The sequence below is a fragment of the Blennius ocellaris genome (assembly GCF_963422515.1).
Source record: "Blennius ocellaris genome assembly, chromosome: 14".
NCBI lineage: Eukaryota > Metazoa > Chordata > Actinopteri > Blenniiformes > Blenniidae > Blennius > Blennius ocellaris.
In genome coordinates, this window is record NC_137663.1 from 28,450,870 (window position 1) to 28,477,887 (window position 27,018).

General features: G+C 51.1%; 1 protein-coding gene across 7 annotated transcripts; it reads right to left on the reverse strand.

The window, feature by feature from the left end:
* Positions 1-583: 583 nt before the first annotated feature.
* On the reverse strand, positions 584-26,099 carry LOC308139816 (RAC-beta serine/threonine-protein kinase-like). Of its 7 annotated transcripts, none has more exons than XM_080509357.1 (15): positions 25,953-26,095; positions 20,281-20,415; positions 18,713-18,849; positions 18,139-18,267; positions 17,923-18,034; positions 17,699-17,849; positions 16,054-16,185; positions 15,292-15,357; positions 10,183-10,251; positions 9,963-10,085; positions 8,718-8,846; positions 7,804-8,018; positions 6,975-7,062; positions 3,348-3,450; positions 584-3,006 (listed from the first exon to the last, which is right to left on the reverse strand). In XM_080509357.1, the coding sequence occupies exons 3-15, from the start codon at positions 18,756-18,758 to the stop codon at positions 2,927-2,929; spliced, it is 1,443 nt and encodes a 480-aa protein (XP_080365483.1). In that variant the 5' UTR covers positions 18,759-18,849; positions 20,281-20,415; positions 25,953-26,095; the 3' UTR covers positions 584-2,926. The 7 variants fall into 7 exon arrangements, with proteins under 7 accessions (XP_080365483.1, XP_080365482.1, XP_080365481.1 ...); XM_080509356.1 differs by having other exon boundaries at positions 25,964-26,092; XM_080509355.1 differs by lacking the exon at positions 25,953-26,095 and adding an exon at positions 25,795-25,936.
* Between the last annotated feature and the right edge of the window lie 919 nt (positions 26,100-27,018).

The window sequence follows — 27,018 nt, forward strand, 5'->3', positions numbered from 1 at the left end:
GCAGTACTGGCTCTACCTGTGTACTACTCGGCTCTACACTGCAGTACTGGCTCTACCTGTGTACTACTTGGCTCTACACTGCAGTACTGGCTCTACCTGTGTACTACTTGGCCCTCTACTGCAGTACTGGCAGGTATCCGTTCCTGGTGAACTCTTGGGTCCGTTGATTCCCGACATCATGGTTCTTTTCACGGAGAACAACATGTGACCAAAGCAGAGTACCTTGAAGTTTACATGTATTTTATCTGACACACTGGATTTAATACGCATCAGTGGAGTACTAACTGAAGTACTTAGGAACGGAGACGTAGTAAAGTAGTACTTCAGTGTAGTACTAACTGAAGTACTTAGGAACGGAGACGTAGTAAAGTAGTACTTCAGTGTAGTACTAACTGAAGGACTAAGGAACGGAGACGTAGTAAAGTAGTACTTCAGTGTAGTACTAACTGAAGGACTAAGGAACGGAGACGTAGTAAAGTAGTACTTCAGTGTAGTACTAACTGAAGGACTAAGGAACGGAGACGTAGTAAAGTAGTACTTCAGTGTAGTACTAACTGAAGGACTAAGGAACGGAGACACGTAGTAAAGTAGTAAGACAAATAAAAAGGTGTATTAATTCATCATATTTCATAATTACATCCACAAATAGAAATGATTTTCTTGAGTAGAATAACGTAACTGGAAACGTCCAACCATGAGACATTTCCTGAAACTGAAGAGACATGGAGGAGGACAGGACATGGACAAGAGGAGCCGGGGGACACGAGGCCAGTCCCCAGCAGGAGGAACTCTGGTCACATGACTGCTGGAGGAGACAGGAAGTTCTCAGACGCTCTACTAACTGCTGAAGTTGGACGGTGACGTCCTGAGAGCCAAGTGGGACACAGGGGACTGTTGTCCTCGTGTCCAACGTCCCTCCGTCCAGGACGCTCCTCCACCATCACTCAGGTTTGGCCCTGAGTAGAGGGTGTCCTGTAGGGGGCGTCCTGTAGGGGGTGGTGTAGAGGGCGTCCTGTAGGGTGGTGTAGAGGGTGTCCTGTAGGGCGGTGTAGAGGGTGTACTGTAGGGGGCGTCCTGTAGGGGGTGGTGTAGAGGGTGTCCTGTAGGGGGCGGTGTAGAGGGTGTCATGTAGGGGGCGGTGTAGAGGGTGTCCTGTAGGGGGCGGTGTAGAGGGTGTCGTGTAGGGGGCGGTGTAGAGGGTGTCCTGTAGAGGGCGGTGTAGAGGGTGCCCTGTAGAGGGCGGTGTAGAGGGTGTAGGGGGCGGTGTAGAGGGTGTCGTGTAGGGGGCGGTGTAGAGGGTGTCCTGTAGAGGGTGTAGGGGGCGGTGTAGAGGGTGTCGTGTAGGGGGCGGTGTAGAGGGTGTCCTGTAGAGGGCGGTGTAGAGGGTGTAGGGGGCGGTGTACAGGGTGTCCTGTAGGGGGCGGTGTAGAGGGTGTCGTGTAGGGGGCGGTGTAGAGGGTTCCTGTAGGGGGCGGTGTAGAGGGCGGTGTAGAGGGTGTCCTGTAGAGGGCGGTGTAGAGGGTGTAGGGGGCGGTGTAATGGGTGTCCTGTAGGGGGCGGTGTAGAGGGTGTCGTGTAGGGGGCGGTGTAGAGGGTTCCTGTAGGGGGCGGTGTAGAGGGCGGTGTAGAGGGTGTCGTGTAGGGGGTGGTGTAGAGGGTGTCCTGTAGAGGGCGGTGTAGAGGGTGTCCTGTAGGGGGCGTCCTGTAGGGGGTGGTGTAGAGGGTGTCCTGTAGGGGGCGGTGTAGAGGGTGTCGTGTAGGGGGCGGTGTAGAGGGTGTCCTGTAGGGGGCGGTGTAGAGGGTGTCGTGTAGGGGGCGGTGTAGAGGGTGTCCTGTAGAGGGCGGTGTAGAGGGTGCCCTGTAGAGGGCGGTGTAGAGGGTGTAGGGGGCGGTGTAGAGGGTGTCGTGTAGGGGGCGGTGTAGAGGGTGTCCTGTAGAGGGTGTAGGGGGCGGTGTAGAGGGTGTCCTGTAGGGGGCGGTGTAGAGGGTGGTGTAGAGGGCGTCCTGTAGGGGGCGGTGTAGAGGGTGTAGGGGGCAGTGTAGAGGGTGTAGAGGGCGGTGTAGAGGGCGTCCTGTAGGGGGCGGTGTAGAGGGTGTAGAGGGCGTCCTGTAGGGGGCGGTGTAGAGGGTGTCCTATAGGGAGTGTAGAGGGCGGTGTAGAGGGTGTCTTGTAGGGGGCGGTGTAGAGGGTGTCTTGTAGGGGGCGGTGTAGAGGGTGTCCTGTAGGGGGCGGTGTAGAGGGTGTAGAGGGCATCTTGTAGGGGGCGGTGTAGAGGGTGTAGAGGGCGTCCTGTAGGGGGCGGTGTAGAGGGTGTCCTGTAGGGGGCGGTGTAGAGGGTATAGAGGGCGGTGTAGAGGGCGTCCTGTAGGGGGCGGTGTAGAGGGTGTAGAGGGCGTCCTGTAGGGGGCGGTGTAGAGGGCGGTGTAGAGGGCTTTTCCTGTAGGGGGCGGTGTAGAGGGCGTCCTGTAGGGGGCGGTGTAGACGGTGTAGAGGGCGGTGTAGAGGGTGTCCTGTAGGGGGCGGTGTAGAGGGTGTAGAGGGCGGTGTAGAGGGCGTCCTGTAGGGGGCGGTGTAGAGGGTGTAGAGGGCGTCCTTTAGGGGGCGGTGTAGAGGGTGTAGAGGGCGGTGTAGAGGGCGGTGTAGAGGGTGTAGAGGGCGTCCTTTAGGGGGCGGTGTAGAGGGTGTAGAGGGCGTCCTGTAGGGGGCGGTGTAGAGGGTGTAGAGGGTCTGAGCCGGACCAAAACAGCAGCAGAAGACGAGGGACTGGTCCTGGTCCTCTGGTCCTGATGACCCTGGTCCAGGCTGGTCCTGATGGTCCAGTCTCAGTCCAGTTGGACCAGCAGCAGGTGAAGGCTGCTGGTCGGCCGACGACCTTTGACCCCTGAAAGGTTCTGGCCTGTGTGTGTGTGTGTGTGTGTGTGTGTGTCACTCTCTGATGCTAGCAGAGTAGGAGAACTGGGGGAAGTGGGCCTCCTGACCCTGGTCTTCAGAGTCCAAATGGTGGTCTGGAACACAACAACACCCAGTCAGTCCCCTGCTGTTCCTGTAGACCCCCCACTGTTCCTGTAGACCCCCCGCTGTTCCTGTAGACCCTCCCGCTGTTCCTGTAGACCCTCCCGCTGTTCCTGTAGACCCTCCCGCTGTTCCTGTAGACCCCCCGCTGTTCCTGTAGACCCCCTGCTGTTCCTGTAGACCCCCCGCTGTTCCTGTAGACCCTCCCGCTGTTCCTTCACACCCCGAGTTTCTAGCAGCTTCTTCAACCCCCTTGAACCCCCCCTGGAACACGCCCCTTGGAACCCCCCCTGGAACCCCCTCTCGGAACCCCCCCCGGAACCTGTCCACTCACACTTGTCCGGGGGGGTCAGGGTGATGGTCTGAGCAGTGAACTCCTCGTCGAAGTAGCGAGTGTCTGTCTCCGACGTGACTTGTGGTCTGAAGAGTGGCGTCAGCTGGGGACAGAGGGGACAGAAGGGAAGAGAGGGGACAGAGGGGACAGAAGGGACAGAGGGGATAGAAGGGACAGAGGGGACAGAAGGGAAGAGAGGGGACAGAAGGGACAGAGGGGATAGAGGAGACAGAGGGGACAGACAGTCTCAACTCACAACCAAAGACGTGCAGTGATTTGGTGTTATGAAGCCTCCGATAGTGAACTACTGCTCTCTGTTCCTAATGGAGGAGCTGCTCTCTGTTCCTAATGGAGGAGCTGCTCTCTGTTCCTATGGAGGAGCTGCTCTCTGTTCCTAATGGAGGAGCTGCTCTCTGTTCCTAATGGAGGAGCTGCTCTCTGTTCCTAATGGAGGTGCTGCTCTCTGTTCCTAATGGAGGAGCTGCTCTCTGTTCCTATGGAGGAGCTGCTCTCTGTTCCTAATGGAGGAGCTGCTCTCTGTTCCTAATGGAGGAGCTGCTCTCTGTTCCTAATGGAGGAGCTGCTCTCTTTTCCTATGGAGGAGCTGCTCTCTGTTCCTAATGGAGGAGCTGCTCTCTGTTCCTAATGGAGGAGCTGCTCTCTGTTCCTAATGTTCAGTGGAGGAGCTGCTCTCTGTTCCTAATGGAGGTGCTGCTCTCTGTTCCTAATGGAGGAGCTGCTCTCTGTTCCTAATGGAGGAGCTGCTCTCTGTTCCTAATGGAGGTGCTGCTCTCTGTTCCTAATGGAGGAGCTGCTCTCTGTTCCTAATGGAGGAGCTGCTCTCTGTTCCTAATGGAGGAGCTGCTCTCTGTTCCTAATGGAGGAGCTGCTCTCTGTTCCTAATGGAGGAGCTGCTCTCTGTTCCTAATGGAGGTGCTGCTCTCTGTTCCTAATGGAGGAGCTGCTCTCTGTTCCTAATGGAGGAGCTGCTCTCTGTTCCTAATGGAGGAGCTGCTCTCTGTTCCTAATGGAGGAGCTGCTCTCTGTTCCTAATGTTCAGTGGAGGAGCTGCTCTCTGTTCCTAATGGAGGAGCTGCTCTCTGTTCCTAATGGAGGAGCTGCTCTCTGTTCCTAATGGAGGAGCTGCTCTCTGTTCCTAATGGAGGTGCTGCTCTCTGTTCCTATGGAGGAGCTGCTCTCTGTTCCTAATGGAGGAGCTGCTCTCTGTTCCTAATGGAGGAGCTGCTCTCTGTTCCTAATGGAGGAGCTGCTCTCTGTTCCTAATGGAGGAGCTGCTCTCTGTTCCTAATGGAGGAGCTGCTCTCTGTTCCTAATGGAGGAGCTGCTCTCTGTTCCTAATGGAGGTGCTGCTCTCTGTTCCTAATGGAGGAGCTGCTCTCTGTTCCTAATGGAGGAGCTGCTCTCTGTTCCTAATGGAGGAGCTGCTCTCTGTTCCTAATGGAGGAGCTGCTCTCTGTTCCTAATGGAGGTGCTGCTCTCTGTTCCTAATGGAGGAGCTGCTCTCTGTTCCTAATGGAGGAGCTGCTCTCTGTTCCTAATGGAGGAGCTGCTCTCTGTTCCTAATGGAGGAGCTGCTCTCTGTTCCTAATGGAGGAGCTGCTCTCTGTTCCTAATGGAGGTGCTGCTCTCTGTTCCTAATGGAGGAGCTGCTCTCTGTTCCTATGGAGGAGCTGCTCTCTGTTCCTAATGGAGGAGCTGCTCTCTGTTCCTAATGGAGGAGCTGCTCTCTGTTCCTAATGGAGGAGCTGCTCTCTGTTCCTAATGTTCAGTGGAGGAGCTGCTCTCTGTTCCTAATGGAGGTGCTGCTCTCTGTTCCTAATGGAGGAGCTGCTCTCTGTTCCTAATGGAGGAGCTGCTCTCTGTTCCTATGGAGGAGCTGCTCTCTGTTCCTAATGGAGGAGCTGCTCTCTGTTCCTAATGGAGGTGCTGCTCTCTGTTCCTAATGTTCAGTGGAGGAGCTGCTCTCTGTTCCTAATGTTCAGTGGAGGAGCTGCTCTCTGTTCCTAATGGAGGAGCTGCTCTCTGTTCCGAATGGAGGAGCTGCTCTCTGTTCCTAATGGAGGAGCTGCTCTCTGTTCCTATGGAGGAGCTGCTCTCTGTTCCTAATGGAGGAGCTGCTCTCTGTTCCTAATGGAGGAGCTGCTCTCTGTTCCTAATGGAGGTGCTGCTCTCTGTTCCTAATGTTCAGTGGAGGAGCTGCTCTCTGTTCCTAATGTTCAGTGGAGGAGCTGCTCTCTGTTCCTAATGGAGGTGCTGCTCTCTGTTCCTAATGGAGGAGCTGCTCTCTGTTCCTAATGGAGGAGCTGCTCTCTGTTCCTAATGGAGGAGCTGCTCTCTGTTCCTATGGAGGAGCTGCTCTCTGTTCCTAATGGAGGAGCTGCTCTCTGTTCCTATGGAGGAGCTGCTCTCTGTTCCTAATGGAGGTGCTGCTCTCTGTTCCTAATGGAGGAGCTGCTCTCTGTTCCTAATGGAGGAGCTGCTCTCTGTTCCTAATGGAGGAGCTGCTCTCTGTTCCTAATGGAGGAGCTGCTCTCTGTTCCTAATGGAGGAGCTGCTCTCTGTTCCTATGGAGGAGCTGCTCTCTGTTCCTAATGGAGGTGCTGCTCTCTGTTCCTAATGGAGGAGCTGCTCTCTGTTCCTATGGAGGAGCTGCTCTCTGTTCCTAATGGAGGAGCTGCTCTCTGTTCCTAATGGAGGAGCTGCTCTCTGTTCCTAATGGAGGAGCTGCTCTCTGTTCCTAATGGAGGAGCTGCTCTCTGTTCCTAATGTTCAGTGGAGGAGCTGCTCTCTGTTCCTAATGGAGGTGCTGCTCTCTGTTCCTAATGGAGGAGCTGCTCTCTGTTCCTAATGGAGGAGCTGCTCTCTGTTCCTATGGAGGAGCTGCTCTCTGTTCCTAATGGAGGAGCTGCTCTCTGTTCCTAATGGAGGTGCTGCTCTCTGTTCCTAATGTTCAGTGGAGGAGCTGCTCTCTGTTCCTAATGTTCAGTGGAGGAGCTGCTCTCTGTTCCTAATGGAGGAGCTGCTCTCTGTTCCGAATGGAGGAGCTGCTCTCTGTTCCTAATGGAGGAGCTGCTCTCTGTTCCTATGGAGGAGCTGCTCTCTGTTCCTAATGGAGGAGCTGCTCTCTGTTCCTAATGGAGGAGCTGCTCTCTGTTCCTAATGGAGGTGCTGCTCTCTGTTCCTAATGTTCAGTGGAGGAGCTGCTCTCTGTTCCTAATGTTCAGTGGAGGAGCTGCTCTCTGTTCCTAATGGAGGTGCTGCTCTCTGTTCCTAATGGAGGAGCTGCTCTCTGTTCCTAATGGAGGAGCTGCTCTCTGTTCCTAATGGAGGAGCTGCTCTCTGTTCCTATGGAGGAGCTGCTCTCTGTTCCTAATGGAGGAGCTGCTCTCTGTTCCTATGGAGGAGCTGCTCTCTGTTCCTATGGAGGTGCTGCTCTCTGTTCCTAATGGAGGAGCTGCTCTCTGTTCCTATGGAGGAGCTGCTCTCTGTTCCTATGGAGGTGCTGCTCTCTGTTCCTAATGGAGGAGCTGCTCTCTGTTCCTAATGTTCAGTGGAGGAGCTGCTCTCTACCAGAGTGAGGAGAGCAGCATGAGAGGAGAGCCTCACCTTCCTCTGCTCAACGTCCTGCCAGTTGATGTTGATGAAAAACTTGTGACTCATGACTTCTTTGGCATCGTCGGGACCTCCGCCGAGCCTGAGGAGACAACGTGGTGAGACGAGGGACGACCAGAGAGCGGGAGGACAGACGGACCACCAGAGAGCGGGAGGACAGACGGACCACCAGAGAGCGGGAGGACAGACGGACCACCAGAGAGCGGGAGGACAGACGGACCACCAGAGAGCGGGAGGACAGACGGACCACCAGAGAGCGGGAGGACAGACGGACCACCAGAGAGCGGGAGGACAGACGGACCACCAGAGAGCAGGAGGACAGACGGACCACCAGAGAGCGGGAGGACAGACGGACCACCAGAGAGCGGGAGGACAGACGGACCACCAGAGAGCAGGAGGACAGACGGACCACCAGAGAGCGGGAGGACAGACGGACCACCAGAGAGCGGGAGGACAGACGGACCACCAGAGAGCAGGAGGACAGACGGACCACCAGAGAGCGGGAGGACAGACGGACCACCAGAGAGCGGGAGGACAGACGGACCACCAGAGAGCAGGAGGACAGACGGACCACCAGAGAGCAGGAGGACAGATGGACCACCAGAGAGCAGGAGGACAGACGGACCACCAGAGAGCGGGAGGACAGATGGACCACCAGAGAGCGGGAGGACAGACGGACCACCAGAGAGCAGGAGGACAGACGGACCACCAGAGAGCAGGAGGACAGATGGACCACCAGAGAGCAGGAGGACAGACGGACCACCAGAGAGCAGGAGGACAGACGGACCACCAGAGAGCGGGATGGCGGCAGCGGCACACTGACCTCAGCTTGGGCTCCTTCTTCAGCAGGCCGGCCAGCAGAGACTTGGCCTCGGGGGACAGGTTGCGGGGGAAGCGGATGTCCTCCATCAGGATGAGCTCAAACAGACGCTCGTGGTCCTGGTTGTAGAACGGCAGACGGCCACACATCATCTCGTACATCACCACCCCCAGACCCCACCAGTCCACCGCTCGGCCGTAGTCGTTGTCTTCCAGGACCTGAGGAGCACAGGACAGGCCTGGTCACTGTCCTGGAGGACCTGGAGGACCTGGAGCTCTGACTAACAGTTGGATCTGATCTGGGATCCTGACACCAGTTGTCCCGGAGCGTTCCAGACGCTCCTCCTCAGAGAACAAACTGCTTCCAGGTCTGATCTGGACCATGAAAGATGATGTTCGGTTCACGATCGGCTGATTAAAGATGTTTCAGTGGACCAACATCTTCAAAACAAACCACAAACCTGTCTATCCCTCCTCCACCCTCCTCCACCCTCACTGATTGTGTCTCTGAAATAAAACTGCTTCACCCTCGATGTCCTCCCTCCCGAAGCCCCGCCCCTCCCAAAGCCCCGCCCTGCTTCCCTCCACTCAAACCTGCAGGTTCTCTGATGCTGTGCTGTGTCGTTCTTAGTTTTTAATGCACTTTGCTGAAGTAAGGTTGTATGGTCTCCTGAAGCAAGGCGCCTTCAACTAGACCGTACTACATCATCCTTTCTATTGAGCTTTTGTTCCGTAACTAAGAAGTGAAGTGTACACAGGCAGCAGCTCCACCTTGGCAGGATGTGGGGGGGTCTGGGGGGGTCAGTGTCCTACCTCCCTCCACCTTGGCAGGATGTGGGGGGGTCTGGGGGGGTCAGTGTCCTACCTCCCTCCACCTTGGCAGGATGTGGGGGGGGTCTGGGGGGGTCAGTGTCCTACCTCCGGGGCCAAGTACTCCGGAGTCCCACAGAAGGTCTTCATGGTGGCGTCAGGAGTGATTCCCTCTTTACACAGTCCGAAATCAGTGATCTTGACGTGTCCGTCTTTGTCCAGCATCAGGTTCTCCAGCTGAGGAAGGAAACAAGACGTCAACTCTGTTCTACTCATGGACACAAAGATCAAGTCCTGCTGGAGTCTCTTATTGAGCGGAACCTGATCACCATTGACTGGAACCTGATCACCATTGAGCGGAACCTGATCACCATTGAGCGGAACCTGATCACCATTGAGTGGAACCTGCTCACCATTGACTGGAACCTGCTCACCATTGAGCGGAACCTGATCACCATTGAGTGGAACCTGATCACCATTGAGCGGAACCTGATCACCATTGAGCGGAACCTGATCACCATTGAGTGGAACCTGATCACCATTGAGCGGAACCTGATCACCATTGAGCGGAACCTGATCACCATTGAGTGGAACCTGCTCACCATTGAGCGGAACCTGATCACCATTGAGTGGAACCTGATCACCATTGAGCGGAACCTGATCACCATTGAGCGGAACCTGATCACCATTGAGCGGAACCTGATCACCATTGAGCGGAACCTGATCACCATTGAGTGGAACCTGATCACCATTGAGTGGAACCTGATCATCATTGAGTGGAACCTGATCACCATTGAGCGGAACCTGATCACCATTGAGCGGAACCTGATCACCATTGAGTGGAACCTGATCACCATTGAGTGGAACCTGCTCACCATTGAGTGGAACCTGATCATCATTGAGTGGAACCTGATCATCATTGAGTGGAACCTGATCATCATTGAGTGGAACCTGATCATCATCACACTGAAAGAAGGCCGGTGGACGAAGGTCACTGTTTTGTTCTTAAAACCTTTAATGTTCCACATAATACATGAGCAACATGATTTAATGTTCCATATAATAAATGTTCATCCAAACTCTGCAGAGCAAAGTCTGACCTTTGACCTTGCTGCTGAAGCCAACAGAAGAGTTTAGGATGTAAAGACTGTTATAGTCGAGGTGTAGGACGGCGGTCTGCAGCCTGCGGTGGCTCCTCTGTAGCTCCACCAAGCTTTCCCTACAATGTATGGCGGCAGCACGTCCTGCTAATGTCCATTTGTTGCAAAGCAAACTATCTGTTGAATGGGTCCTGGTGTCTCAGCGTAACGAGGCGGGGGGGGGGGGGGGGGGGGGGGTCTCCGGCGTACCCACCTTCAGATCGCGGTACACCACGTCTCGTGAATGGAGGTACTCCAGAGCAGACACGATCTCGGCGCCGTAGAACCGGGCTCGGTCCTCTGTGAACACACGTTCTCTGGACAGGTGGAAGAAGAGCTGCAGGAGGACAGACAGGTGAAGACGGACGCATGCTGTTGACCTCAGGGAGGGAATGAATCTCCGGCTAACGATGAAGGATGAGCAGAGCACTCGCCTCTCCTCCGTTGGCGTACTCCATAACGAAACACAGCCGGTCGTTGGTTTGGAAGGCGTACTTTAGTGTCTGCAACACATGAGACATGAAGACACAAGAGTTACCTGGACAGCGTCTTCAGACATGAAGACAAGAGTTACCTGGACAGCGTCTTCAGACATGAAGACACAAGAGTTACCTGGACAGCGTCTTCAGACATGAAGACACAAGAGTTACCTGGACAGCGTCTTCAGACATGAAGACACAAGAGTTACCTGGACAGCGTTTCAGGTGCTGCAGGTTGTTAAACCATTCAGTCTTGACTGAACCAGGGACCATTGGACAGGTTGGACACTTTCAGTCTTTAATGAACCAGGGACCATTGGACAGGTTGGACACTTTCAGTCTTTAATGAACCAGGGACCATTGGACAGGTTGGACACTTTCAGTCTTTAATGAACCAGGGACCATTGGACAGGTTGGACACTTTCAGTCTTTAATGAACCAGGGACCATTGGACAGGTTGGACACTTTCAGTCTTTAATGAACCAGGGACCATTGGACAGGTTGGACACTTTCAGTCTTTAATGAACCAGGGACCATTGGACAGGTTGGACACTTTCAGTCTTTAATGAACCAGGGACCATTGGACAGGTTGGACACTTTCAGTCTTTAATGAACCAGGGACCATTGGACAGGTTGGACACTTTCAGTCTTTAATGAACCAGGGACCATTGGACAGGTTGGACACTTTCAGTCTTTAATGAACCAGGGACCATTGGACAGGTTGGACACTTTCAGTCTTTAATGAACCAGGGACCATTGGACAGGTTTCACCAACCTGCATCGTCGCAGGTTGTTAAACCATTCAATGTCTTTCGTGAACCAGGGAGCACTGGACAGGTTGGAGCACTGGACAGGATGGAGCACTGGACAGGTTGGAGCACTGGACAGGATGGAGCACTGGACAGGATGGAGCACTGGACAGGTTGGAGCACTGGACAGGTTGGAGCACTGGACAGGATGGAGCACTGGACAGGTTGGAGCACTGGACAGGTTGGAGCACTGGACAGGATGGAGCACTGGACAGGATGGAGCACTGGACAGGTTGGAGCATTGGACAGGTTGGAGCATTGGACAGGTTGGAGCACTGGACAGGATGGAGCACTGGACAGGATGGGGCACTGGACAGGATGGAGCACTGGACAGGTTGGAGCACTGGACAGGATGGAGCACTGGACAGGATGGAGCACTGGACAGGATGGGGCACTGGACAGGATGGGGCACTGGACAGGATGGAGCACTGGACAGGTTGGAGCACTGGACAGGTTGGAGCACTGGACAGGTTGGGGCACTGGACAGGATGGAGCACTGGACAGGTTGGAGCACTGGACAGGATGGGGCACTGGACAGGATGGAGCACTGGACAGGTTGGAGCACTGGACAGGATGGAGCACTGGACAGGATGGAGCACTGGACAGGTTGGAGCACTGGACAGGATGGAGCACTGGACAGGATGGAGCACTGGACAGGATGGAGCACTGGACAGGATGGGGCACTGGACAGGATGGAGCACTGGACAGGTTGGAGCACTGGACAGGATGGAGCACTGGACAGGATGGAGCACTGGACAGGATGGAGCACTGGACAGGTTGGAGCACTGGACAGGTTGGAGCACTGGACAGGTTTCACCACAGTCTTCTTATTGGCTTTCTTCCAGAAAATTCCATTCAGGAAACTGTCCAGAATTGTCTTTTTCTAAACATGAGCTATATTGTCTTATATTCAGAATCATGTGGCATGTCGGGGCCAGTTGTTCTCACACTTCACTGAACCAGTCTATATTTTAATGTCAAGTTCTGTAAGGCTACACTTTAGGAAAAAAGCCTGTGAGGTCAGTGAATCATTAATGGAGCCGCTGACTGCCAGGAACCAGTACACTGCAGAACATGTGTGACACTGCAGAACATGTGTGACACTGCAGAACATGTGTGACTCTGCAGGACTGTGTGACTCTGCAGGACTGTGTGACACTGCAGGACTGTGTGACACTGCAGAACATGTGTGACTCTGCAGGACTGTGTGACTCTGCAGGACTGTGTGACTCTGCAGAACATGTGTGACTCTGCAGGACATGTGTGACACTGCAGAACATGTGTGACTCTGCAGGACTGTATGACTCTGCAGGACTGTGTGACTCTGCAGGACATGTGTGACTCTGCAGAACATGTGTGACTCTGCAGGACTGTGTGACACTGCAGAACATGTGTGACTCTGCAGAACATGTGTGACTCTGCAGGACTGTGTGACACTGCAGGACTGTGTGACACTGCAGAACATGTGTGACTCTGCAGGACTGTGTGACACTGCAGAACATGTGTGACTCTGCAGAACATGTGTGACTCTGCAGAACATGTGTGACTCTGCAGAACATGTGTGACACTGCAGGACTGTGTGACACTGCAGAACATGTGTGACACTGCAGAACATGTGTGACTCTGCAGGACTGTGTGACACTGCAGAACATGTGTGACTCTGCAGAACATGTGTGACACTGCAGAACATGTGTGACACTGCAGACCTGTGTGACACTGCAGACCTGTGTGACACTGCAGGACATGTGTGACTCTGCAGGACATGTGTGACTCTGCAGAACATGTGTGACTCTGCAGAACATGTGTGACTCTGCAGGACTGTGTGACACTGCAGGACTGTGTGACTCTGCAGGACATGTGTGACTCTGCAGGACATGTGTGACTCTGCAGGACTGTGTGACACTGCAGGACTGTGTGACACTGCAGAACATGTGTGACTCTGCAGGACATTTGTGACTCTGCAGGACATTTGTGACTGCAGGACATTTGTGACTCTGCAGGACTGTGTGACACTGCAGAACATGTGTGACTCTGCAGGACTGTGTGACACTGCAGGACTGTGTGACACTGCAGAACATGTGTGACTCTGCAGGACTGTGTGACTCTGCAGGACTGTGTGACACTGCAGGACATGTGTGACTCTGCAGAACATGTGTGACTCTGCAGAACATGTGTGACACTGCAGAACTGTGTGACACTGCAGGACTGTGTGACACTGCAGAACATGTGTGACTCTGCAGAACATGTGTGACTCTGCAGAACATGTGTGACACTGCAGAACATGTGTGACACTGCAGAACTGTGTGACACTGCAGACCTGTGTGACACTGCAGACCTGTGTGACACTGCAGGACATGTGTGACTCTGCAGAACATGTGTGACTCTGCAGAACATGTGTGACACTGCAGGACTGTGTGACACTGCAGAACATGTGTGACACTGCAGAACTGTGTGACACTGCAGGACATGTGTGACTCTGCAGAACATGTGTGACTCTGCAGAACATGTGTGACTCTGCAGAACATGTGTGACACTGCAGAACTGTGTGACACTGCAGAACATGTGTGACACTGCAGAACTGTGTGACACTGCAGAACATGTGTGACTCTGCAGAACATGTGTGACACTGCAGGACTGTGTGACACTGCAGAACATGTGTGACACTGCAGAACTGTGTGACACTGCAGGACATGTGTGACTCTGCAGAACATGTGTGACACTGCAGAACTGTGTGACACTGCAGGACATGTGTGACTCTGCAGAACATGTGTGACTCTGCAGAACATGTGTGACTCTGCAGGACTGTGTGACACTGCAGGACATGTGTGACTCTGCAGAACATGTGTGACACTGCAGAACTGTGTGACACTGCAGGACATGTGCGACTCTGCAGAACATGTGTGACTCTGCAGAACATGTGTGACTCTGCAGGACATGTGTGACTCTGCCGGACATGTGTGACTCTGCAGAACATGTGTGACACTGCAGAACTGTGTGACACTGCAGGACATGTGTGACTCTGCAGAACATGTGTGACACTGCAGAACTGTGTGACACTGCAGGACATGTGTGACTCTGCAGAACATGTGTGACACTGCAGGACATGTGTGACTCTGCAGAACATGTGTGACACTGCAGGACATGTGTGACTCTGCAGGACTGTGTGACACTGCAGAACTGTGTGACACTGCAGAACTGTGCTGGATCCAACAGCAGTGGAAAACTGAGTGGAGTCAGAGTCTGAGGGTCTTCAAGCTGAGGACAAGAAAGAAGGTCCAGAGCAGAAACATGTGGTTCAGGTGAACCAGGTTCCTGGTGTTGACAGAGCAGAAACATCTGGTTTAGGTGAACCAGGTTCCTGGTGTTGACAGAGCAGAAACATCTGGTTTAGGTGAACCAGGTTCCTGGTGTGGACGACAGTCCAGAAACCATCAGCACCACCAGGTTCCTCATCTCCACAATGTGCTGCTCAAGGTTCTAAGTTGTCGTACTGGTACCAAAATTCTCCGGCAAAGTTAATTATTTTAAATCACAAACTTTACGTGGGAAGTGGCGTACGGATCTTTCAGGACCTTTCAGGACCAGCAGCTTTCTAGATGAAGCCCCAGGTCCCACTGAGCAGCAGGTCTCTGGACAGAAGGAACCTCTGGTTCCATCCTGCAGGGTGCAGAACAGCACCAAGCTGTTCCCCAGGGTGAAGCCCATCGTCTCCACTCAGGTCAATATGGACCAGTTTGTAGGAAGTGTCTCCAGAACCTGATCGTCTCCACTCAGGTCAATATGGACCAGTCTGTAGGAAGTGTCTCCAGAACCTGATCGTCTCCACTCAGGTCAATATGGACCAGTCTGGAGGAAGTGTCTCCAGAACCTGATCGTCTCCACTCAGGTCAATATGGACCAGTTTGTAGGAAGTGTCTCCAGAACCTGATCGTCTCCACTCAGGTCAATATGGACCAGTTTGTAGGAAGTGTCTCCAGAACCTGATCGTCTCCACTCAGGTCAATATGGACCAGTCTGTAGGAAGTGTCTCCAGAACCTGATCGTCTCCACTCAGGTCAATATGGACCAGTCTGGAGGAAGTGTCTCCAGAACCTGATCGTCTCCACTCCGGTCAATATGGACCAGTCTGTAGGAAGTGTCTCCAGAACCTGATCGTCTCCACTCAGGTCAATATGGACCAGTCTGTAGGAAGTGTCTCCAGAACCTTGTTGGATTCAGCTCAGTAATAAAGTGTAAAACAGTGTGGTTCTCTCACCGTGAGGAAAGGATGTCTGGTGTTCTGCAGAACTCTGCTCTCCGTGACGGTGTGGGCCACTTCGTCCTGCAACACACACCTTCATCACAAAACACAGCAAAGCACAAGGTCCAGAGCTGCAGTGTCCATCACCCAACAGTCATGGTCAGAGTTCTTCTAGAACTCTGATTCATTCACAAGGGAACAGTCATGTTCACAGTTCTTCTAGCACTCTGCTTCTCACCCTGCAGAGCGGGGAGCTCACCTCTACTGGAGACAGAAAACCAGGGCTGGCCTCAACTGTGGTTGATGTTTTACTTGTTTGAAAGGTTATTTGGAGGACAAGGCACCAGAAAGCAGCAGAGTGACAGATTCATTCACAACAGAACAGTCACAATAGTTGTAGCTTGGGTTATGGAAGTCGGGATACATTTGTGACGAGGGTTGTCACAATACTAGAATCTCACTTGTCGATACTAGTTCCTGTGAATTTGCACGATTCTCAATACTAATGGGGGGCTGTCCTGACCCTTCTTGAGTCACTGTTTTCTACTTGCTTTGAGTATTCTGAGATATTCCTGACTTTGATTCCCTCATTGGGTGGAGAGATGATGGGCAGACCCAGGACCAGATTCATCCCCTCTACCTGTGACCAGGTGGGAAACAGCTGTCCTGTTCACCACTGACGGACACTGGCTAGAAGAAGTACACTAGCATGTTGTAGAAGAGATGTGCCGGTCATCGTCATGTGTAATTTACTGTCTAGAGACAAATCTCACTCACCTTGGCTATTATGACCACTTTGCGCAGGATTTTCATGGCGTAATGGACTCCAGTGGACTTTTCCTTTACAAGAATCACCTTCCCAAAGGTGCCCTTGCCAAGCAGCTTAAGATACTCAAAGTCAGTCATGTTCTGTGAAAAAACAAATAGAAGTCAGAATAACCTCCTGTGACAGTGTTAAAGGTACAAAGCATTTGGAATGCAGCTTTACGCATTTGGTTTCCTTTCACTTCATGAAGTCACCATAGTACAGGCCTCATGTCTCTGCTTTGTGGACGACCACACAGACAAAGCTGAAGGAGTGGAGCTCTACACCTCACAGCCTTCTACATGTCCCACTCTACACCTCACAGCCTTCTACATGTCCCACTCTGGGATCTGGGATCTGGGTTCAAACAAAAGCAGGAACCCACACACCGTGTGCTTGAAATGCATCTACGTGAAACGGCGGTCCACGTTTTCTCACTTCAGACCCAAACACAGTGGACTGAAGCTGTGAGCTCCTGCAGGCCCGTCCAGCTCCTGCAGTCCTGACTGAAGACCAGCAGAAGACCTGACTGAAGACCTGACAGAAGACCTGACTGAAGACCTGACAGAAGACCTGACTGAAGACCTGACAGAAGACCAGCAGAAGACCTGACTGAAGACCTGACTGAAGACCTGACTGAAGACCAGCAGAAGACCTGACTGAAGACCTGACAGAAGACCTGACTGAAGACCTGACTGAAGACCAGCAGAAGACCTGACTGAAGACCTGACTGAAGACCAGCAGAAGACCTGACTGAAGACCTGACAGAAGACCTGACTGAAGACCTGACAGAAGACCAGCAGAAGACCTGACTGAAGACCTGACTGAAGACCAGCAGAAGACCTGACTGAAGACCTGACAGAAGACCTGACTGAAGACCTGACTGAAGACCAGCAGAAGACCTGACTGAAGACCTGACAGAAGACCTGACTGAAGACCTGACTGAAGACCAGCAGAAGACCTGACTGAAGACCTGACAGAAGACCTGACTGAAGACCTGACAGAAGACCTGACAGAAGACCTGACTGAAGACCTGACAGAAGACCTGACAGAAGACCAGCTGAAGACCAGCAGAAGACCTGACTGAAGACCTGACTGAAGACCTGACTGAAGACCTGCAGAAGCCTTCTAGTCCTGGTGGACGTCAGCAGGTGTTTCCCATGACTGACTGTTCCATCAACCAGAGGTTTTACACTTTGGTCACAACTGGACTCTGGTGACTGGACCTTTGACCACTGCCCGCTACACCGTCACGTCTCCACCCTCGGCTCCACACCGTCACGTCTCCACCCGCACTGGGAGCGCTCCCTTGGCTGCACACCGTCACGTCTCCACCCACACTGGGAGCGCTCCCTCGGCTCCACACCGTCACGTCTCCACCCTCGGCTCCACACCGTCACGTCTCCACCCACACTGGGAGCGCTCCCTCGGTTCCACACCGTCACGTCTCCACCCTCGGCTGCACACCGTCACGTCTCCACCCGCACTGGGAGCGCTCCCTCGGCTCCACACCGTCACGTCTCCACCCGCACTGGGAGCGCTCCCTCGGCGCCACACCGTCACGTCTCCACCCGCACTGGGAGCACTCCCTCGGCTCCACACCGTCACACCACTCACCACTTTGCTGCGGCTCTTGGATATAGCCACCTCCATCTCTTCTAAGCTGCTTTCGCTGGGAGAGCCAAACACATCCATGGGCTCCTCCTCCTCTTGCTCACGCATCTTCAGACTGTTGGCCACGGACTGGATGGCCCTCATCCACTCCTCTCTGGGACACAACCCACAGGAAGTCAGAGTCCAGGTTGCAGCTCGTCCAGTCAAGGGATTGAACATCTGCTCACCTCTCTTCATTGCTTTCCACATGAAAGGTTCGCTCAATAACAGTGGTCCATTGGAGACAACGGATGACGAACGTGTTTGGCCGAGGTCTTTCAGTTTTCATTAACTGGCACTCTGAAAAAAACCCAACACAAGTCTGACTGAGGTTGTGAAGGATAGAGAAGGTTTCAAGACGAAGGTGAGACGGTCTGACCAGCAGAAGGTGGAGCGCCACTGACCTGCCACTGAGAAGTTGTTGAGGGGGGGGGACGTCTGGTCATTGAGATCAGGCTTCTCTTTATACCCGATGAAAGAACCGTCACTCTTCAGGATGAAATATCTGGGCCTCCACGTTTTGATGTATTCACCTGTGAGGAAGAGAGAGCAGCTTCCAGGATGAGCACTGTGGCTGTGAGGAAGAGAGAGCAGCTCTGTGGCTGTGAGGAAGAGAGAGCAGCTTCCAGGATGAGCACTGTGGCTGTGAGGAATAGAGAGCAGCTCTGTGAGGAATAGAGAGCAGCTCTGTGGGGAAGAGAGAGCAGCACTGTGGCTGTGAGGAAGAGAGAGCAGCTCTGTGAGGAAGAGAGAGCAGCTCTGTGGGGAAGAGAGAGCAGCACTGTGGCTGTGAGGAAGCTGGACCAGAGGGTACCAATGTGTGGCAGCAGTCAGAAGGTACATGGCCTCATGTAGTGTTGTCACCATAGCAACAGACCAGCGGGCCCACTAGAGTATCAGTAAAGGCGTCAGTAGCGCCATACCGACCCAGCACCGGTACACCGGACAACCCTACTGTCATGGTGCGGCGCTCCTCACCTCTCTTGTGAAGCCAGCCTTCTCGGACGACGTTCACTTCATTCATGTTGAGTCGTGTGTTTCAGAGCAGGGTGGCACCAGGGTCTAGATCTGCGTCTTCAAGTCTCAGCCAGTCCCACAGAACCGCACCTGCTGAACTGAGCAGGAGAACCACAACATAGGAATCAGGACCAGAACGTCCACAACATGAACAGTGGCAACTAATGGACTCATTGAAACGTCAGAAGTCACTGAAGGAACCACTGGAGAAAAGTTGATCAAGAACTGAAACTAAATCAACATCTGAATGTTGCTGAACTCGGTTCCAGCTGGTGTTCCAGCAGGGTTCCAGCTGGAACCCTGCCGGAACACCAGCTGCAATCCTGCCGGAACACCAGCTGGAACCCTGCTGGAACACCAGCTGGAACCCCAGCTGGAACCCTGCCGGAACCCCAGCTGGAACCCTGCCGGAACACCAGCTGGAACCCTGCTGGAACACCAGCTGGAACCCTGCTGGAACACCAGCTGGAACCCTGCTGGAACACCAGCTGGAACCCCAGCTGGAACCCTGCCGGAACACCAGCTGGAACCCTGCTGGAATACCAGCTGGAACCCTGCTGGAACACCAGCTGGAACCCTGCTGGAACCCCAGCTGGAACCCTGCCGGAACACCAGCTGGAACCCTGCTGGAATGCCAGCTGGAACCCTGCTGGAACCCCAGCTGGAACCCTGCCGGAACACCAGCTGGAACCCTGCTGGAACCCCAGCTGGAACCCTGCCGGAACACCAGCTGGAACCCTGCCGGAACACCAGCTGGAACCCTGCCGGAACCCCAGCTGGAACCCTGCCGGAACACCAGCTCTGGAACCCTGCTGGAATACCAGCTGGAACCCTGCCGGAACACCAGCTGGAACCCTGCCGGAACACCAGCTGGAACCCTGCTGGAACACCAGCTGGAACCCTGCTGGAACCCCAGCTGGAACCCTGCCGGAACACCAGCTGGAACCCTGCTGGAACCCCAGCTGGAACCCTGCCGGAACACCAGCTGGAACCCTGCCGGAACACCAGCTGGAACCCTGCCGGAACCCCAGCTGGAACCCTGCCGGAACACCAGCTCTGGAACCCTGCTGGAATACCAGCTGGAACCCTGCCGGAACACCAGCTGGAACCCTGCTGGAACACCAGCTGGAACCCTGCTGGAACCCTGCCGGAACACCAGCTGGAACTCTGCTGGTCTTGTTGGGGGTCAAAGTTAACACTTAACCCAACTTCAATGAAATGGACATAGAAAGTTTACAGGTGTAGTGATGGCTTACTGACTGATGTGCACACACACACACACACACACACACACACACACACACACACACACACACACACACACACACACACACACACACACACACACACACACACACACACACACACACACACACACACACACACACACACACACACACACACACACACACACACACACACACACACACACACACACACACACACACACACACACAATGTCTGGTGTTCCACCGAGAGACGCCAGGTCTGAATCCCAAAAACCAAAATAGATTGAGTCGTCAACAAACTTGTGCTTGTAAACATATGGGGCGAAGAGCAGGTAGAACATGAATGGCGCCACAACAAGCCCACATCATCTTCACTCGTCTCGTTGATACAGAATCTATGACGTAAAGCTGCCAGAAGAACCCAGGAGTTTTGGCCTAGAAGTAGAGAAAAGGGACTAACTGTTGAAATGACCTGGGGACATCAGCACCTGGGAGACAAAGGCCTTCAGGGAAACTGACTTGAGGCCTGAATGTCTGATAAGAACCACTTTCCAATGGTGAGAACACATTTTTATACATAAACAAGACAACGTGACAGTTTCACAATTGTCACACACAACTTGTCAAAGGAATAAATGGCAGGTGTAGGATGTGTCTTCACGGTGTCACAACAGTAATAGGCTTTGACGTCGCCTGTCCTGCTGGAAGCATCACAAGGTGGAGAAATCAATGAAAATGTCCACGAAGCAGCAGCATTGCAGCTCATCTCACACTACTTCTCAGAGGAAACTATAGTTAGTTCTACTTTATTAGAGTGGTGATTGTGTGATGCTGAGGCATTTACATTTTGTCATTAATTAAAAAGTAAAAGGGATCCTGTTGAAGCCGAAGCTCTTAAACAATTATTCAGAACATTATCGCAGGTTCTTGACTAGTTTTGTCTGGCTGGACATGAACAAGGAGCAGTTATTTTGTTCTATTTTGATTTTCTATACACATGAGACATTATTTCTATCATAATTTGATCAGAGACAGTTTTAGTCATTTTCTACAAATGAAGAGACATTAATTAGAGTAATTAATGATGTGGGCTTTGGTGTCTTCATCCACCTGCATTTGGGACTCGTACAGAGTCCATACTCATACATACAATATATTGAAATGACAGGTGAACTCTGAGGAAACTTTCAGTGTGGATCAAATAAAAGAAGCTGCTCTCGTCCTGCATTAAATACTGAGAAACTTCATTTCCATATGAGACGCTTCAGTCCTGAGCTGGACTTTGTTTGGCTGTTTCAGCCTCCACAGGTTATTTGTTGACTCAAACTGACAAACACAGATGAAAACAGAGACACAGATGAAAACAGAGATGAAAACAGAGACAACAGAGACAGAGATGAAAACAGAGACACAGATGAAAACAGAGATGAAAACAGAGACAACAGAGACAGAGATGAAAACAGAGACAGAGATGAAAACAGAGACACAGATGAAAACAGAGACAGAGATGAAAACAGAGACAGAGATGAAAACAGAGACACAGATGAAAACAGAGACAGATGAAAACAGAGACACAGATGAAAACAGAGACACAGATGAAAACAGAGACACAGATGAAAACAGAGACAGATGAAAACAGAGACAGAGATGAAAACAGAGACACAGATGAAAACAGAGACACAGATGAAAACAGAGACACAGATGAAAACAGAGACACAGATGAAAACAGAGACACAGATGAAAACAGAGACACAGATGAAAACAGAGACACAGATGAAAACAGAGACACAGATGAAAACAGAGACAGAGATGAAAACAGAGACAGAGATGAAAACAGAGACAGAGATGAAAACAGAGACAGAGATGAAAACAGAGACAGATGAAAACAGAGACACAGATGAAAACAGAGACAGATGAAAACAGAGACACAGATGAAAACAGAGACACAGATGAAAACAGAGACACAGATGAAAACAGAGACACAGATGAAAACAGAGACAGAGATGAAAACAGAGACAGAGATGAAAACAGAGACACAGATGAAAACAGAGACACAGATGAAAACAGAGACACAGATGAAAACAGAGACACAGATGAAAACAGAGACACAGATGAAAACAGAGACAGAGATGAAAACAGAGACAGATGAAAACAGAGACAGATGAAAACAGAGACACAGATGAAAACAGAGACAGAGATGAAAACAGAGACAGAGATGAAAACAGAGACAGAGATGAAAACAGAGACACAGATGAAAACAGAGACACAGATGAAAACAGAGACAGAGATGAAAACAGAGACACAGATGAAAACAGAGACAGAGATGAAAACAGAGACAGATGAAAACAGAGACAGAGATGAAAACAGAGACAGAGATGAAAACAGAGACACAGATGAAAACAGAGACACAGATGAAAACAGAGACACAGATGAAAACAGAGACACAGATGAAAACAGAGACAGATGAAAACAGAGACACAGATGAAAACAGAGACACAGATGAAAACAGAGACACAGATGAAAACAGAGACACAGATGAAAACAGAGACACAGATGAAAACAGAGACACAGATGAAAACAGAGACAGATGAAAACAGAGGCAGATGAAAACAGAGACACAGATGAAAACAGAGACACAGATGAAAACAGAGACAGATGAAAACAGAGACAGATGAAAACAGAGACACAGATGAAAACAGAGACACAGATGAAAACAGAGACACAGATGAAAACAGAGACACAGATGAAAACAGAGACAGATGAAAACAGACACACAGATGAAAACAGAGACACAGATGAAAACAGAGACACAGATGAAAACAGAGACACAGATGAAAACAGACACACAGATGAAAACAGAGACAGATGAAAACAGAGACACAGATGAAAACAGAGACACAGATGAAAACAGAGACACAGATGAAAACAGAGACACAGATGAAAACAGAGACACAGATGAAAACAGAGACACAGATGAAAACAGAGACAGAGATGAAAACAGAGACAGAGATGAAAACAGAGACAGAGATGAAAACAGAGACAGAGATGAAAACAGAGACACAGATGAAAACAGAGACACAGATGAAAACAGAGACACAGATGAAAACAGAGACAGATGAAAACAGAGACAGAGATGAAAACAGAGACAGATGAAAACAGAGACACAGATGAAAACAGAGACAGAGATGAAAACAGAGACAGATGAAAACAGAGACACAGATGAAAACAGAGACAGAGATGAAAACAGAGACACAGATGAAAACAGAGACACAGATGAAAACAGAGACAGAGATGAAAACAGAGACAGAGATGAAAACAGAGACAGAGATGAAAACAGAGACACAGATGAAAACAGAGACAGAGATGAAAACAGAGACACAGATGAAAACAGAGACAGAGATGAAAACAGAGACAGATGAAAACAGAGACACAGATGAAAACAGAGACAGAGATGAAAACAGAGACAGAGATGAAAACAGAGACAGAGATGAAAACAGAGACACAGATGAAAACAGAGACACAGATGAAAACAGAGACAGAGATGAAAACAGAGACACAGATGAAAACAGAGACAGAGATGAAAACAGAGACAGATGAAAACAGAGACAGAGATGAAAACAGAGACAGAGATGAAAACAGAGACACAGATGAAAACAGAGACACAGATGAAAACAGAGACAGAGATGAAAACAGAGACACAGATGAAAACAGAGACAGAGATGAAAACAGAGACAGATGAAAACAGAGACACAGATGAAAACAGAGACACAGATGAAAACAGAGACACAGATGAAAACAGAGACACAGATGAAAACAGAGACAGATGAAAACAGAGACAGATGAAAACAGACACACAGATGAAAACAGACACAGATGAAAACAGAGACACAGATGAAAACAGACACAGATGAAAACAGACACAGATGAAAACAGAGACAGATGAAAACAGAGACAGAGATGAAAACAGAGACAGATGAAAACAGAGACACAGATGAAAACAGAGACAGATGAAAACAGAGACACAGATGAAAACAGAGACACAGATGAAAACAGAGACACAGATGAAAACAGAGACAGAGATGAAAACAGAGACACAGATGAAAACAGAGACACAGATGAAAAAAGAGACACAGATGAAAACAGAGACACAGATGAAAACAGACACACAGATGAAAACAGACACACAGATGAAAACAGAGACACAGATGAAAACAGAGACACAGATGAAAACAGAGACACAGATGAAAACAGAGACAGAGATGAAAACAGAGACAACAGAGACAGATGAAAACAGAGACACAGATGAAAACAGAGACAGATGAAAACAGAGACACAGATGAAAACAGAGACACAGATGAAAACAGAGACACAGATGAAAACAGAGACAGATGAAAACAGAGACAGAGATGAAAACAGAGACACAGATGAAAACAGAGACACAGATGAAAACAGAGACAGAGATGAAAACAGAGACACAGATGAAAACAGAGACACAGATGAAAACAGAGACAGATGAAAACAGAGACACAGATGAAAACAGAGACAGAGATGAAAACAGAGACACAGATGAAAACAGAGACAGAGATGAAAACAGAGACAGATGAAAACAGAGACACAGATGAAAACAGAGACAGATGAAAACAGAGACACAGATGAAAACAGAGACAGATGAAAACAGAGACACAGATGAAAACAGAGACACAGATGAAAACAGAGACAGATGAAAACAGAGACACAGATGAAAACAGAGACACAGATGAAAACAGAGACACAGATGAAAACAGAGACACAGATGAAAACAGACACACAGATGAAAACAGAGACACAGATGAAAACAGAGACAGATGAAAACAGAGACACAGATGAAAACAGACACACAGATGAAAACAGACACACAGATGAAAACAGAGACAGATGAAAACAGAGACACAGATGAAAACAGAGACAGATGAAAACAGAGACACAGATGAAAACAGAGACACAGATGAAAACAGAGACACAGATGAAAACAGAGACACAGATGAAAACAGAGACAGATGAAAACAGAGACACAGATGAAAACAGAGACAGAGATGAAAACAGAGACAGATGAAAACAGAGACAGATGAAAACAGAGACAGAGATGAAAACAGACACACAGATGAAAACAGAGACACAGATGAAAACAGAGACACAGATGAAAACAGAGACACAGATGAAAACAGAGACACAGATGAAAACAGAGACAGATGAAAACAGAGACACAGATGAAAACAGAGACACAGATGAAAACAGAGACAGATGAAAACAGAGACACAGATGAAAACAGAGACAGATGAAAACAGAGACATAGAGATAATAAATGTAGATCCAGAAGAAGAGTAGATGTGGGGCAGTAGAATCAGGTCGTTGGTTGACAAAGAGGAGAAACTGAACGAGCGATCGCTTATAAAGACATGCTGAAGGTGAAGTCAAAGAGAAATGATCGATTAATCGATCAGATGGTTGCATTTTGTCCGCCAGCTCGGCTGCCGTATAACCTTATGGGGGCTCGTTAGCACTTAGCAACAGTTAGCTGTGCGCTAGAAGTTAAAAGTTAACTTCTACTAAACATTACGGGACATTGTTGGCAAAAAACTAGATCCGATTAACGAAACAAACATTGATTAATCGATGTTCAGCAGGTAAAGTCCACTCTGAATGACTTTATGAGGCTGGAACAACATGCTGTCCAGGCTAAATTAACTTAGCTAATAATAGCTTCAAATCCAATTTTAACTGCAGATAACCGATGAAACATCGTGAGACTTGAACAAGTAACAGGAGAAAATCTACCTGAAAGTGCGTTTATTCTCAGGAAACAGGTTTTATGAGCGACCTTATGATTTTTGCTGATTCCTGATGAAGTCGCTGAAAGTCGTTTCTTCACATACTGGAAGCGTTTAAAGTCACAATTTCAACAAGTCGTCTCACAACAACACACTTTACCGCACATCGAACTGACTTTGTCCCCCGGTGCTTCTCTTTGAGGGCAGTTTTGACAGGAAAGTGTCGGAGATCCAGAGCAGGCCCTCCACCGAGGAACGGCGACTCTCTAACTCTGCGTGAACCCAGCGGCCCCGCGCCGCCACACCGCCCCCTGCAGGCCCCGCGCCGCCACACCGCCCCCTGCAGGCACCGCGCCGCCACACCACCACACCGCCCCCTGCAGGCCCCGCGCCGCCACACCGCCCCCTGCAGGCACCGCGCCGCCACACCACCACACCGCCCCCTGCAGGCCCCGCGCCGCCACACCGCCCCCTGCAGGCCCCGCGCAGCCACACCGCCCCCTGCAGGCCCCGCGCCGCCACACCACCACACCGCCCCCTGCAGGCCCCGCGCCGCCACACCGCCCCCTGCAGGCACCGCGCCGCCACACCACCACACCGCCCCCTGCAGGCCCCGCGCCGCCACACCGCCCCCTGCAGGCCCCACACCACCACACCGCCCCCTGCAGGAACCACGCCGCCACACCGCCCCCTGCAGGAACCACGCCGCCACACCGCCCCCTGCAGGCACCGTGCCGCCACACCACCACACCGCCCCCTGCAGGCCCCGCGCCGCCACACCGCCACACCGCCCCCTGCAGGCACCGTGCCGCCACACCACCACACCGCCCCCTGCAGGCACCGTGCCGCCACACCGCCCCCTGCAGGCACCGCGCCGCCACACCGCCCCCTGCAGGCACCGCGCCGCCACACCACCACACCGCCCCCTTAATTCACTCCAATTTTTTTTTAAACAAACAAGTTAATATTTTAAAGGTTTATTTCACCCAAAAGATTATTTATCATAATAACTTGGTTGCTGAGAGTTGTATTTCAATAAATTGGGTAATTCTTATACTTGTGTTACTACACGGTAAAATGTAAATGGAATTATAAATATATGCATATTCATTTTATACAACAACATTAAATGACATTAAAAGATAAACTCACACAAACCAAAGTGAATGTCAGATGCCTGTAGTACAACTCTCTGAACTCACAGGAGGGCCAAAATTAAAAGGCAATAAAT

Bases quoted from the DNA above. Each gene is read 5' to 3' on its own strand.
- LOC308139816 (XM_080509354.1), bottom strand. From the start codon at position 18,758: ATGAATGAAGTGAACGTCGTCCGAGAAGGCTGGCTTCACAAGAGAG. The intron at 7,063-7,803 runs GTCAGTGTGCCG...TTGTCTCCTCAG, and splicing joins AAGAAGGAGCCCAAGCTGAG to GCTCGGCGGAGGTCCCGACG. The intron at 3,451-6,974 runs GTGAGGCTCTCC...CTCTGTCCCCAG, and splicing joins AGGACGTTGAGCAGAGGAAG to CTGACGCCACTCTTCAGACC.